The sequence below is a fragment of the Oreochromis niloticus genome, linkage group LG8 (genome assembly GCF_001858045.2).
Source record: "Oreochromis niloticus isolate F11D_XX linkage group LG8, O_niloticus_UMD_NMBU, whole genome shotgun sequence".
NCBI lineage: Eukaryota > Metazoa > Chordata > Actinopteri > Cichliformes > Cichlidae > Oreochromis > Oreochromis niloticus.
The window spans coordinates 5,208,274-5,223,808 of record NC_031973.2 but is presented as its reverse complement, the minus strand read 5'-3'; the positions used below and the strand labels follow the sequence as shown (position 1 = coordinate 5,223,808).

General features: G+C 42.0%; 1 protein-coding gene across 3 annotated transcripts in view; it reads left to right on the top strand.

The window, feature by feature from the left end:
- The first annotated feature begins 1,284 nt into the window (after positions 1–1,284).
- The window catches only part of srcap (Snf2-related CREBBP activator protein), a 36,712-nt gene continuing 22,461 nt past the window's right edge, over positions 1,285–15,535 (top strand). Inside the window, exons 1-9 of one of the 3 annotated variants that reach the window (XM_025909994.1) lie at positions 1,285–1,855; positions 3,274–3,350; positions 4,609–7,526; positions 8,116–8,157; positions 8,475–8,738; positions 10,662–10,847; positions 10,991–11,131; positions 13,094–13,283; positions 14,851–15,020. In XM_025909994.1, coding sequence (XP_025765779.1) covers positions 4,983–7,526; positions 8,116–8,157; positions 8,475–8,738; positions 10,662–10,847; positions 10,991–11,131; positions 13,094–13,283; positions 14,851–15,020 — 3,537 coding nt within the window. In that variant the 5' untranslated portion in view covers positions 1,285–1,855; positions 3,274–3,350; positions 4,609–4,982. The remainder of the gene's footprint in view (positions 1,856–3,273; positions 3,351–4,608; positions 7,527–8,115; positions 8,158–8,474; positions 8,739–10,661; positions 10,848–10,990; positions 11,132–13,093; positions 13,284–14,850; positions 15,021–15,535) is intronic. The other 2 variants (XM_025909993.1, XM_005453744.4) reach the window with 2 other exon arrangements.

Sequence of the window (15,535 nt, the reverse complement as noted above, 5' to 3'; positions counted from 1 at the left end):
GTTGTATGGGAAAAACTCCAAGGAGCTCACCAGTTTCCGCAATGCTCAGACCAGTCCATCTGGCACCAACAACCATGCCATCATCACAGTCAAATAATCTTTCTTCATTCAGATGCTTGGTTTGAACTTCAGCAGGCTGTCTCCACAATATCTACATGGCCAAATGCATCAAGCTGCTGCCATGCGATTGGTTGATTAGACATTTGCATTATCGAGCAGTCGGAACAGGTGTATGTAACAAGAAAAATAGCCAGTGATTGTTATTTAAAAGGATACAGGCTACATATTTTTTTTCAATAGGAGAATATAATTAGTGACTTACAGTAATGACATTTAAAATATGAATAAATAAAAAATAACCACTGTTCATCTTTATATACTTTTTGTCAAAGCCACAGGGAGCCACTGGAGATGGTCCAGGTTCACAACCCCCGAACTAAACAATTCATTATTAATGAAGCAATCATGGAAACAATCAGCATATCATCTTAATTTCTCTGAACCTCAGTTGGGGTGGCGAGCGTGGATATGTGCAAAAATGTTTAGTCCTGAATCCCTTGAGCTATGAATTTAAAGGCCAAGAAATGAATAGTCATGGAGGAAAATTGAGAATTTCAGACAGAGGACAGGTTTGTTTATTTTCACTACAGGCTCCTTTTAATTTAGATAATTTGCAGAAACACTTGTACCCCTCAGTGACCAGTGTAGCATTACAGTATATACTTCAAATCAGGTTTAATAGACCTTTTTTTTTCTCTCTTTTGCTTCACAATTCTGTTGTACTTGTATTAAAATACATTTGGAATCATAGGTTTTGGTATTTTTGTTCTACAATTTCACATATGTCACAAAAATATAGTGTTATTGTAATTAAAATACAAATAGTCATAAATGCCCCTCTGCCACGTCCGCGTGTGTTCCACAAACAATAGTATTTATTTACACCTGTTGATAATATTCAAAGGATAATCTGTCCTTAAAAGGCTGTGCTATTGTTATTATAAGGATTAAATAGGTTTTGTGGCTCCATCAGATTTCTTGTTTAAAAATGGCTCACTGTTTTCAAACTCAAATTTGACAAATAATAGCGCAGTATTCTTTAAAGCAAAGAAAACCATCTAATATTTACATAAAGCTTTTAAGAGTAATATTTAGTAACTTGTTTTAGTCCATTTAACAAGTTTCAGGTACATCAAATATAACATGTTATGCATAACATTACTTACAATCACACAGATAATCATTTACACTGAGAGTACATTAAAAACATCTGTATATTAAAAATAGCTGCGATTATATCTTATAAATAATCCAACATTTAAATGACCAAGAAAATGACGAAGTAGCGTTACTTAGTGTAAACAAACCCCGACAGGGAAATTAAAATAGTTTTGCTGTCACGTTGATATAATTCTCTTTACTTTAATGAATAATCCCGCACAAGTCGATTTAACATGCACCATTCCTTCCAAGCAAAACGCAGTATATCAATTAAATTAAATCGTCTTTATATTAATCGCTCACCAACGCCGGTAAATAAACTATCACAAATGTCAGCATTTCAAGTGGCGCGCTTGACGACTTCTCGCGAGATTTTCGTGCGTTCTGTACTTTGTCAGCAGCGGTCCTCCACCATTTCGCTGCGTAAAGTCTCCTCCCCGCGACCGCTACATTCTGCGCCGAAACCCAGTCTCTCCCGGTCCGTAATTTAACTTCTTCCCACAGACCTAGGGGTACCTCGTTGGGTACCGGGAGACAGTTCGGATCACTGGCATTACGGATTGAGTGCGATTTTTCGCGGATGACGACTCCTTCAACGAGAATTTAGTAAAAGAAAATTGGTCGGAAATTTCAGGTAGGTGGGAACTTAAGATGGCGGCCTTGAGAGGGAGGGGGGCGAAGGAGGAAGTAAAGGGGGAGTCAAGGGGGGTTTCAGACAACTGGAAGGCCACAATCAGACTGCGTTTCATTTGCTGGGTTGATTTCTGCGGCGTGCGATTAAATATGTACCTACTACACTGACCTAAAACAAGATAACAAAACATTAGACAGTGACATGGGTTAAATTCGGATGTTAACTACTCTAAAAGAAAAAAGGAATTATAATACCGTCACTTCCGTGCGGTCGTTTCTAAAGAGCGATCCGTGGGGACGTAGTTAGCCCCCTTGAGTCCCCCGTGTAATCATTGCAAAATTTATATGGAACTTTCTAACACTGTTTTTTATACATTTCGTATAGTTAACTAAACGGTATTCGCTGTCTATTTTTAAAACTGAATAATTTAAACCAATTTATTTTCGCAAAAGAGGATTTGACCCCACGCAATGACGTCACGAGTGATTGTCTCCCCCCTCCCTCTGTAGTGCATGCAGAAGCGGCTTTTAATGCGACTTTTCGGATGTTTTGGGGGGATTTTGAGGTCCTCAACGTACAGCAACACATTAAAATGTATCGGCATAAACTGGCTTCTTTGAAGCCTGAGCATTACATAACTGCGGGTGGGATGAGGGGCGCCTGCGCGTCAAATGAACGCACCCTACTAACTAACTCTTCTAGCTGGCTAGTTAGCAGCAGGCTTCCCCCATTTAACTGTTATTGCTGGAGCTAACGTTAGCTAGTTAGCCAACCTGCCAGCGAGCTAACCGGCAACGTTAGGCGTTAACCTTTGAATTGTGTGTTTTATGAAGCTTCTCGAGCTGCAGTTCTCATATGGGTACGGCTCATGTTTCACAGTATCACCGCTGCCACATCACTAGTGAATAAACACAATTTCTTGGTCGTCTTTAACCCCCATGTGGCGACAGGTACTCACAATTTAAAAAAAAGAAAAAAAGAAAAAAGAAAAACAGTCACGAGAGCACGGATTGAATGACTGACCGGAGGCCCGCGCGCTTGGTCGCCGGCTTTTAGCGCGAGAGAGCGCGTGCTGCAGAAATCCTAACATCTTCCTGTGGGCGACTGCAGCAAATCCAACCAGGAGCTGGCTGTTTTTTATTTTATTTATTTATTTTTTTATTACCGCTGCACACACACCAGTCCTAGCAGTAGTTTGCTAGCCTAGCTGTCCGCTCCTTACGTGACATGTTACTCATCATCCCACACATTCATACATCTGTTTACCAACTGAAGCTTCTGCCACAGCTCATTTTTATAGCTGTTAGAGTTGTAAGACCAGTCAGTTTCAGCAATAGAGTTACTAATAGTGAGTTTAAACTGCTTATTTGATTTTAAAAATAAAGTTACCACCCGATTTCTGTTCCTCACTTCCTCAGAATATGTGGAAGGGACCCTAATTTCAGCATCCTGGAAGTAGAAAGCACTGAAGATCTGTGTCTTACACGACAGACAGGTGAGAGGCTCCTGCTTTGCACACACACATCGCTTGAGAAGTGCCTGTAATATCATGTGTAGTAATTATTTGTGACTTGCTAGTGAAGTCAGCAGTGTTTAGACATTTAAATAGACTTCTTTATGTTATTATTTTGTTAGCAAAAACTTATTGTACTTGGTCCCCATGAAAAGAAACCCATCAAACAAAATATAGTGCACAGACTGTGGTTTTTATTTTGATAAATTTAGTCTAAAAAGTAAACACGGATGAGCTGTGCAGCTTATGTTTTTGCATTAAAATTTACCCTGCTTCTTTTAAATGGAATCTAAGGTACTCTGTTATTTAGCTGGTATAAATGCTATTTAGTCTGTGGAGCATCCAGAGATCCTCGTTTTTATTTGTTTATTTTGGTTTTTGGTTTGATGTGTTCATAAATATACATACACAAGAAAGATTTCTTGTGTATGTATATTTATGAACTTTTTAAAGATATGCATACAATTGTGGAAATTTTTTTTCCTGAGAGTTTTGCACATGTGCATTGCAGTTAGACAAATTTTCATTGTGAGATGTGCTGACTTAAAAGAAAAAACATGGGGATAAAAATGTCCTGTTTAAAGAGGGACATGTGGTCGCACTTTCATTTTTACCTGTTAAGGGAGTTATACCAGAGGTGTTCATGAGCCACGTTTGGCCCATTAGCCCAGTTTGACTTGTAAAACCAGTGCTACTAAAGAACATTCACCTGGACAAGTTAACAGAAAGACATCCCTGGATTCAAAATGAGCCAGACGGAGTGTTCAGATCTTTTTTTTTTTTTTTTTTTTAGTCTCCTTACATCATGTGTTTGTTAAAATTGATAAATCATAGTGACAATATAAGATAAAGTTCTGCTTTACTTATCTCAAAAGTGGGGAAATCCCTTTATTGCTGCAAATACAAGCTATAAGCACATAAGTTAAGTAAGTACAATACTATATAGTTCAATAAAATATATCACAGTAAAACAACTACATTAGTAAGTACAAGAACTGAAGTAAAATCAAAATTTGAGTATAAACTTGAATAAAACGATTAAAGCACACTTATATAGAGAGATGTATATTTCTGTGTAAAGCTGGTACCATCATACCACAAAAAATGAGGAGTTTTATTGAAAAATTTGAGTAATTTATGACTTCACTGCAATTCTCACCCTTTACAAACTATCCAGTAGCCGATTGGACCAGTTCATGCCTGACACCCCTGTTAACAGCCTGTGTCTCTCTCCTTGCAGGTGCAGTGTGTAGCCGGGGCAGCACAGAGGAAGGACACTCTGGGGAGGAGGCGGCGCGGCAGCACGCCTCTCCGGCTGTGGATGTGCTGGGTGGCAACCCCCAGGCTGCACAGAATGTGGCTGGGGAGTCCCCTCGGCATGCCCCGCAGCCGGTCGCAGCTGCCCCGCACCCAGTCCCTCCGCTCACCGATCCGTCCACTGTGCCCCTGCTGGAGAGCAACACCCCCACATTCGCCAGCACGGAGAACGTCCCTCCGACCACCTTGCCTGAGACTCTACCAATCGGTGGTAACATCATCTCAGAAGAGAGCACCGTCGGAGTTGCAAGATCTTTGCCAGCGTCCCTCACTGAGGACTGCAGTTCCTCTGCTGAGATGCAAAGGCTTCCAGCTTCCCTTTGTCCTCCTGTCCCCTCACAGATTGACAAAACAGTGCAAGAGCTGCAATACGGGTCACAAACTGATAAAGAGAAAAGCCACTCAAACAGTCAGACGAACCAGCTTCCTAGAGAAGGTGCTGGACTTGTGGTTATTACGGGAACAAAGGAAAAACGGTCCATCACCTTGGAATATAAACCAGAGACTGGAACAAATATGGAACTTGGTAGAAAAGAGCACACAGGTGGGAATATTCTCCCACAACAACCCAAATCTCAGATCTGTTTCACAGCCTCATCTCTTTCTGTCCAAGACGCCACGGAGGGTGGGGCTGTGGAGCAGTCCGACAGGACTCCACCTGTCCAAACAAATCAAAGCAGCCATATACCTCCGTCAGGTGCTGCAGAGCAAGCAGGGAGTCTCCAGGACTCGGCATCGCCTGCACTCCTTCTGTCCTCAGCCGAAAATAGAGAGATTAAACAAACTAACCTGTCAAAAACTCAACCCAAAACTATCAAGGGGATCTCAGCTAATGCTAGAGACGTGCAGAAAGTGGCTTTTTCGGAGTCAGTTAAACACATTGAAACGCAGCCTCATTCAGCTGAATTACTCGAGGCTGTAAAGGCAAGAGAGCTGCTCCCTGGAATATACACTTCGACTGGAAAAGGAAGCTCGGCGTCCAGCTGCGGTCCCCTTGAAGGAGCGCAGGTGGAGAGTAGCACGAGCAAAGAGCAAGGTGACTCGTCAGGCCCCACACTGCTGCAGGAGATTTCCTCAAAACCTTCCACCGGACCTGCTCTGTTTGACACAGGCCTAGTTGTCTCGCTTCAGGCGGGGGAGGTTATAAAAGCTGAAACATCTCACACCTCTGACCAAGTCGCCTCAACAGAGCTCATCGCGGAGATTGTGCATTCTGCCGACACTCAGGAAATTGTGGTTGTCGGGGAGGAGGCTCATATCACCGGGGCCTGGCCCACCGTGCACCTGAATCAGAGTTACCTTCTGCAGCGAGAGGATGGCAGCGTCTGCGAAGCCGCCATCGTCAACGAGCTGACTTCGGAGATCTCTGCCGGAGAGCCGAAGCTGTACACAGGAAGCGTTCAGACGCAGATGGAGCTGGGCTCTCAACCTGTGGAAGTGTACGAGTTTTGCAGTCTGGTGGAGGAGGTTGCAGAGGAGACAGTCTGTGCCAGCAGTGCTGCACAGATGCCTCATTCTCCAGGATATGAGGTGAACTTATTCAACGCTTTACTAGAAAACTCTGAGGACCTCGAAGCATCTATCCACACAGTTGGTGAAAACAACACCATCATAATCTCCCAGCAGCCCTTGCGTTCAACAAGTGATATAAATCAGGCTTGCTCTAGCAGTAATTTATCCATACGAAACACAAGCATGGCCGGAGTTGAACAGCATTTGGTGTTAGATGCTAACCAAGCTGTCGAAGTGGCACACTCAAGTGCGGTTTGTTTAGTTGAAGTAGCGGCCGTTACTGCTGACTCATTCACTGTTGAACAGGCGGACACCAGCGCGCAAATCGGGACACAGGTCGGTGCTGACCAGATGGAGGTGAGCGGTGCTGCTGTGCTTCAGACCGTTGGCCCAAAACAGGAAGCAGAAGTAACAGTTGCTTCGTTATCTCTCTTATCCCCAGTGGTTACTATTACCAGTGGAAACTTGGGGATGCAGGCGCCTGTTGCTGTTACACTTTCTCATATAGGAAACCAACCCTCCCTAAATCAGACCCCAGGAGTCACTGTTGTAAGTGTCGCAAAGCCTGAGGTCTGTGTTTCTGCTCGTGACGGGACCAAAGAAACCCCCGCTGTCACCACAACGGCATCAGTGACTGTTCAGAATGTCGCCATGCCCTCAGTAAGCAAGCCAGAGGCTTTCCGTGCCACTCCTGGGGCTATAAATCCAAAGCTGCTCCTTCTCAAACCGGGAGAAACTCCTCTCCTGAAACACCCACCCTCCATTTCAGTGTCTAAGCAACAGAATGCAGACGGCAAGCTGGCCAATGCCCACGGCTCCTGCTCCTGGTCTGGCACGGTGTCTGAGGAGTGCCTTCCCCAAACAGTCTCCGCTCTTAGCAGCTGCAGCGATCAGACGCAGCGGGCTGTCAATGAATCGTCAGTGGTGGCAGCAGCAGGAGCTTCTGTCAAGCTAGAAAGTGGTAATATTTCTCGTGAACCCGACCCGGCTACACCTGCCACCCCCTCAACGACTACTACAAGCAAACCTGAGGCCTTAACCGTTAGCAGAACTTTATCCCAAGATGTTTCCACAGCAGCCGCTACGCTGCACATTTCGAACATGCTCACAGCTTCAGTCTCAGCATCCACCAGCCCCGGTGACTTCCCCAGCCAAACCGATTCCATCTATGAGGAGGAAGACGGCGAGGACATTGAGCATGACGACCCTGCGGGAGAAACTGAGGTCCAGGAGAGCAACTCGGGACAGGTTAGCAGCCCAGAGGAAGGCAGTGACGACGAACCCGATGGCGAAAAAAGCGAGATGACCACCCCCAGCTCACCACACAAGGTATTTAATCCATTAAAAAAAAAAGGAAACCAAAGAAACCATAGCTTAGACATAGCATTAAGACTCATAGTCATATGAGTTATTGCTTGAATGCCAAGGTATAAGAGGCTTCCACAAAACACGAGCACAACTGAAGCAAAAACGGCTGATAAATGCTAAATTTGCATCCGGACATCTTGTCGCTGTGAATAAGATGAGATGGACTGTTTATTGGGTCTGTTTTGTTCCTTTTATCCGAGTGAGGAGCTTAGGGGTTTCAGTTGAGAGGTTTGCTTCCTAACTGCATTTGACAGAATATTTTTTTTAGTGATGTGCAACACTGTTACTGTTGCTGAAATCATTTTTCTGAGCTGTAATTCAGTCCTGAAGAGACGTGTTAATATTTTATCTTGGCTAAGAACAAAAAGCAGTTTTAGTTATCAAATGGTAATCAGATACGCTGGCATGCTTTTTTACTTTTTTTATTTTAAAAGGACGTCACTCCGCATGTAGTCCATCTTTAATGCAACACGTGTGTGCACGGTGTTCTTATATACAGTGATTCATTTCTTTTAAGTTGGCCGCATGCTAAGCCATGTGTGTTTTCCAGCATGGACAGAGCAGGACAGACAGACAGGCACTGTTTCTTAAGGTAAGTGGTGGTTGTCAGACACCCAGACAGGCTCATTTTAACAGGGCATTCATGAGCACATCCCAGGCAGGAGAATTTTAACTCAAGCAGGCATTTCTTTGACTTTAGCTCTTTTATGATTGCATGAGAAGACGGCTGCCACAGACTCACTCGTGCCAGTTTGACACGCTTCCTAAACACTTAAATGCTCTAATCCATTTCATGCATGATGCTTTTGTCTTAGTGAAGCTTAGGCTTTCACCTTAGTTTGTTTCATTTTCTAAAAATTAATAAAAAAAAAAAAAAATCCTCTTCATCCTTGTCCCCTTCACTCTCAGGTACGCCAGTGGATTGCAGACAGGGTCACCGGGAATTCTTCTCCTGGATCACCCTCCACCTTCTCCTACCCCGGATCCTCATCCACACCCGACTGGTCCACACCACGGCGGGAGAGGTCCTCGCCTCTCCGGGGTCCCCACGGAAAGTTTGTTTCACCTTCCTCTCTCGGTGCCTACAGTTTGTCGTCCTCGCCGCCAGACCAGGGCTCCTCTCAGCGGTCCCGGAGTGAGCGTCACACTGACATGGCAGAGCTGGCTAAACATGTGAGTGAGCATCATTCAGATGTTCAGCATTTCTTCCACACATCCGCGGGACAGTCGACCAGTCTCTGTCTCTCCATCTGTGTTTTTAGCCGTCTTTCTGCTTGTCTAGATAGAGTTTTATCTAATTATATCCATCCATCCATCTATTATCAAGCTCTCTGACTGCCTATTCCTTTGTCTGTCCTTCTGTTTACCTGTCTTTCATCTATCTTCAAATTTCCCAATTCAGTTTTTGTTTTTTCAAACTGCTCTGATAAAATATTTCATCTTTGTAACAGTCCTGCATATGAAAGTTGTTTTTTTTTTTTTTGTTTGTTTGTTTGTTTATCATATTTTAAAGTTTTATATTTCTTCCACGTAATCCAAATAAAATCGTAACTTTTTTTTACTGTAGGTTGTTTCTTGTCCCTCAGTAAATGGTGCCAGGCAGAAATCTTATGAATTGTGTATGAATCACTGCTTCTCAGCCTCTCACTAAATCCTCAAATTGACGAAAGCAGTTGCACATCCGAAGATTATTTGCCTCGTGTCCAATGCCTTTTAACAGGCTGCTCCAGGAGTCTATAATGTAAATAATCAAAACAAATCACTTTGAATGGCACAACATGCATTTTTTAACCTTCTGGAATCTTAAAGGAGAGAAAATTGGACCTTTTTTACTAAAAAGACATTTCAGTTTTGTGAATAGACGCAGCTTTTGATCCATTTCCCTATTTAGCTGTCGGGCAGTTAAGTAGTTAATTGTTATTTTATGTCTGCTTTGAGTCATTTAAGAAAAGCTTAGGAGAAACGCAGCACTTTTTAAAAACTCCCCTGACATCCTTTTGACTTTGATGGTATACTTTACATGATTATGCTGGAGCGTTCTGCTGTGAACAACCTTTAAAAACTGTTGTGTTCAAGTGTTAAATATACAGAGCTCTGTCCTTCGTACTGTTTATTTGCATTACTTTTTGGGAACATCACGGTTTTTAAGAAGAAACAGTCTCAATCGGCTCCTTCTTTTTGTGAAGCAAGTGAAGCTCTGCTGATGAAGGTCACTATATGACAAACAGGACAAGGCAACAAAGTGTGTGAATTTGAAAGCAGGAGAAAAAAGATGGAACATGCGGCAGCCTTGTGACTGTGTGAGACAAAGTGTGAGGTGTGTAGAACAGCTTCTCTGCTGCAGTTTGAGTGCCAGGGAGGGACATTGTTATCGAAAATGTTGCACAGGTGCAGCTCTTTTGAAATTAAACAATCATTTTCTCCGACCGATGAGAGCCATTCACCAGAGTGCCACACTATTTATTTATTTTTTGTTACTGAGACAGATAATTATGAAGTAATGAATCCAGAGTGTACCTAAATGAGAGGTGCAAGGAGAACCTTTTTTAAAAAAAAAAAAAAAAAAAAAAAAAAAAAATGCCAACCCGGAGGCTGGCACCACCATGGTTCCCTCTACACACACCAAGTGGGATTTCTTTTGTTTTTGTTTCAAGGTTTTTTGGTGTTATTGCATAAAACTTTGTTAAAAAATGTTTTGGTCAATTTGTTAAGATAATCTTCACAAATTGATGCCATTAAGTGAAATCCTATAAAGTAAAAGCCATAAACAAACTGCCTTTTGGTCGGCTCTCTTTCCATATAATCTTTCTGTTTCCCTTATAACGCCAAGATAAGGCACTAGTATCTAAAGAGACCTGAAAATGGGGTTCTCAAAGCTTTGATAGACCCATTTCTACCAAGTGAGCCTACATCAAAAGTGGGGACCGCCTCTAACAGTTGCAAGAACTAAGAAAAGGTTCCTCTGGTTTGAAAGGACCTTTGAAGATGCAGTGTAGCAAGAGATCAGTGTTTGGCATTTCTGAATCAGCTAACCCCCACCTTACTGTTTCAGAGCCAGGATTTTACTGACTTTTTGTTCTTCACTTTGTGCTGCAGGAAGCTGACATTGAGCATCGAACACAGGCGCTGAAGCGAGAGGGCTTCTGGTCAATGAAGCGACTCACCCGCCTGACGGAGCCACCGCGGCCAAAGGTTCACTGGGATTACCTGTGTGAGGAGATGCAGTGGCTCTCGGCTGACTTTGCTCAAGAGAGGCGGTGGAAGAGAGGCGTGGCCAGAAAGGTAGGACATGCAAATCATCACAGAGGTTTGCTTGAAGTTTCACACATTCATGATGCTAAGAACAGGGGTGAAAAGTGCGCTCCTGTATTTTTGATGGTGGATGTTGTATATGTTCTAAATGTGTTCTGTTGATTTGTTGTTAGGTGGTGCGGATGGTGATGCGGCACCATGAGGAGCTGAGGCAAAAGGAAGAAAAAGCAAAGCGGGACGAGCATGCTAAAATCAGACGAGTCGCCTCTTCTATCGCAAAGGAAGTCAGGGCTTTTTGGAGCAGCGTAGAGAAGGTACAGATGATTCCCAGAAACCAAGCAAACAGAACATTCTGCTTCTCTGTTCAGCGCCCGTGTTTGTTCGGGTTTATGACAGAAATAACATCCACTTGTCACATGAAGCGCAGTCCTGCTTCCAAAAACGTGGCAGTGTAATGTTCAAGGCTGTAGCTTAATAAAAACTGAAACGAGGTGGGGATCAGGAGGCTTTGGCGCACAGATTCTGAAACTGCAGGTTTCGTTACTCTCCGACCACAATTCACTGAACCAGCAGCAAAAGACCAAACTACGCTTCACCTTTGAAAAACATCGGAATGAATAAATTCCCTCTTACTCTTGCTGTTTTGCTACCACCACGATAAAATTGCACCTCCTGCACAGCTCTATCTCTCAGTGTGCTTTGACACCAATTTACCATCAAACACCTCTATTTTTGGTATTTTTTGTTTGACTGCTACACACCCAGCTACTGTTGTGTACAGTGCTGTCAGCTGCCCCCTGCCCCCCCCCAAAAACGGCCTCTGACAAGAGAGCCTAATTTCTGTTTTTCAGTACTGAAGAAATTTAAACTTTCACACATTATACAAAATTGCAAAATGCTTATCTGTGTCTCCAATAAAATCTTTGTAACTTAATGAATAACAGAAAAGTTTGTTTTTCACTTTCTACTATAGAAATTTCAGTTTTTTTACAACTACAGTTAAATAATACTCTTTAACTCTTTATTGTCATTGCAGAGTCATACATAGTACAATGAAATTGGGAAAACTGCCCCACGTTGGCACTACATACAACACAACACGACACATCATAACAAAGTAACTGAACTTAGTAATAAAATGAAGAATAAGTGTAAATAATAAACCAAAAAAACACTGGACAGTTTGGACACACATTAAAAAAAACAAAAAACATTGAAAATAATTTAAACTAAACTGAAAGTGCACCTTTTCATATGAGCAAAACTCGCTCTGGAAGCCAGCTGAAACTGAAAATAAAACTTCAGAACAAACATATACGATAGAAAATGGCACACAAAGTGATTAGTTTTTATGGGGGGGGGCGACGTGCTTGTTTTTAAATCTGAGTGCAGCCAGACGTTTCAAAGAGCTTGAGTCGGAGCATGTTTACTGCAGAGTTACATCAGCACTTCTTTTAACAACACTCTGGGAACCTTTGGAGGATATCAATTACCTCAGTAGGGGAAAACAACGGGTTTTCTAATCTATGCTCGCTATCTCATGATTTCAGCCGCTCTGCTTGTCCCGTGTCATATTTTCTTTGGTTCAGGACGAGCTTAATATTTTCACTGGTGCGCTTGGGGTCAGTTCAGCACCTGGATCCTTTTTCCTGCTGAGCTATTGTCGTTGTAAAAATGCAGAATGTGGTTTGGTATTTTTTGCTAAAATAAGCAAAGCCTTAATTTACAGTAGATGCATCTTTTTTGTAAAGTAAGATGTCGTTTGCAAACACTTGGAATAAACTCTTGTGAATCTTCCATCATTTTCTGGGATGTTCAACCTTGTTAGTTATGAACTGATCTGGTCCGTGTGTTCTTTAGTTTTGCATTTTTTTTCCAGTGTTGTTTTTCTAATTTAAAAAAACAAAAACAAAAAACCTTTGTGTGATGCTGACATTATTATTTTTATTTTATCTTTTTTAAAATTTTGTTATTTTTGAACTAAATACAGTATGTAAATCCAAGTCATCAAGAATTTCGGCTGAATTTCACCCAGAGTAATCCAACTACACGGCTCTTCTTGATGTTAAAACATGCAGCTGAAACCTTGAATTGAACTTTTGTGTTGTAAACTCAATTAAAATATGAGACCCATTTGAGATTTTATGCCATTTTACCCAGCATCTCAACTTTTCTGCTTATGTGGGGTTTTTCTGTTTGTTTTTTTGTTTACTTTTTTAAAATCATGTGAAATTCCCAGCTGTTCTCACACGCTGTCTTATTTGTTGAACCTGAAGGTGGTACAGTACAAGCAGCAGTCCAGGCTGGAGGAGAAACGGAAGAAGGCGTTGGACCTTCAGCTGGACTTCATTGTTGGCCAGACGGAGAAATACTCGGACCTCCTGAGCAAGTCCCTGGCACCCATCAGGCCTGCTGAGACCGTCGTGTCTCCACAGAAATCCCTGCCTAATCCTGTCGATGAGGATGGTGAGAAGTTTTCCCTTTAAATAAAACCTGCTTCTTATCGTTAGTGCTCACTGCCACCATGTTGCAGACAGCTTTCAGAGCTGATTCACTGGTTCAGACTGGGACGTTGTCATAGCTACACACCATTGAGCGAATCTTCTCAAGCGTTCAGAGGTAAACTGCTTCATAGGAACAAAAAGCGTTCTTCACCGTCAAGGTCGCTACATCTTTGTAAGATTAAACCGCATTTTCTGCGAGCCCTCTCTGACTGATGCACCTCTGCTTGGTTTAACATGATGAGAAGTCAAATATTTGTCACTGCAGTTACTCATTTTTTGGGGGGTGAACCACATCCAGAGCGCTGTACCTAATGCTCTTTGGCAACCGTCAGACTTGAGACTCATCAAACCTGTCAGACTTGTCTGCCGCCAGTATTACCGGTGGCAGCTTATTCCTGAAGCACTGAGGTGAGCAGCAGGGGCTTAATCTGAAGCTGTGCTTCAGTCAGAGGAGGAACAGACGTAGCAGTGGTTCTGATCCCACCTTCATTTCATTACCAAATACGGGTTTGTTGGTGCTAAAGTGCAAACGCAGTCTGCTTAGCTGTGAAGAAGCTCACAGCACTGAGACCAAAACTTAAATTTTCTTTGGGCCTATAGCTGAAGCCTTGCAGTAGCTCCAGCTGTGGCTTTTGTGTGTTAAAATAGGAGACACAAACCAATAAGTACACCTTTTTCTCAGATTTAAGAAGTCTTTAGTTTAAAAAAAAAAATTATATAGGAATGGAGCAACAACAAAAAAAACCCCAGCAGACACAACAAACTGCTGCTCTTAATCAAGACATGGATTTACATCAGCCTATTCTAGAAACTAAAATAACATGTTATATCTCAAACAGTGTGTGCTCATCATACTTTTGCTGTTTCTTTTATCTGTGACAGATAATCTGAAAGATGTCTAATGTAAATAAAATGCTGTCAATCATTTTTATGTTTGTTTGTTTTTTTTAAAGTTAAAATGGCTGCAATTTTTTTTTTTTTTAAACCATTTGACACTTTTATACCTCTGATTTAAACTAAATTTGAACAAACTTTTGTTTTGTGGATTTATAATACTGAAAGTATTTTCTGCAGACTTGTATTTAGATTAGTTAAACATCTGTTGTGATGTTTTGCATGACTAACAGGCTGAAAGTAGCAACATTTACTGCTGCAGAAGCTTCAAAGCAGAGGAAACCGTATAAGTGGGTATGATACACAAATAAAGCCACTGAAAACAAGTATTCCTGTATGAAATATATTTGCTTGAGGGTTTAAAAAAAATAAAATCCTTGTTTCTGTTCGGAAAATGCTTGGACTGCGTGGTTCCCATTCATCAACTATCCTAACGGACCATCTGTAAAATGCAAATAATCCATAAAAACTTCAAAAAGTGTCTCTAAGCGTATATGAGAGGAAATTCAGTCTTTTTCAGTGTGTACGTTTGAGGTGGGGCTTTTTTTCTCGTTTTGACTTTGCAGTTTGTCTATTTAACCGTGTTCTTCAAAATAAAGTCTTTTTCAATACCAAACCCTTTTGTTTTCATGCAGACAGAGACTTTGAGCCTCCCTGTGAAGAGGAGGATGATGAAGAGACCATAGAGGTGGAGGAGCAGCAGGAGGGCAATGATGCTGAGAGCCACCGGAGGGAGATTGAACTGCTGAAGGAAGAGGGCATGCTGCCACTGGACCAGCTGCTCAGCAGCCTCAATCTGCCTCAGGTAGGTCCACAAACCAGAGGGCACTGATTGGTTTGTTTTCTGAAAAGAACAAAAGGACTGCAACCATCCAGAAACAGACTGACTTCACAGATGTTCTCAGTTGAACTCTGTTATCTAAATTTGTGGTTTAAATATTTATATCTGAAAAGTTGAACAGCCTACAATTTGAGCTACTTTGTATATGTTTTGTTCACATTTGAGTAAAAATGAGCTATTAGTAGTTCCGCTTTTTAATCTGTTAGTGGATATACAGACAACTACTAAACAACTAGACTGATTTGAAAAAGACAAACGTTTTAAGAAGTTTCCATGGTTTCCAAGCAAACTTGTGAGTAGCTAATGATGGACCGAGAATAATGATCCACTATGATGATCTTCTCTTTATGTAAAAATGACACTGAATCTTAAACGTACTGTAAGTTAATTTGATTCAGTGTTGGTACAAATTCAGGCAGTTTGGAAACTTTTCCTCCACCAGCAGCTGAAATTATGGACCACGTAAAAAGTGAGCTGAG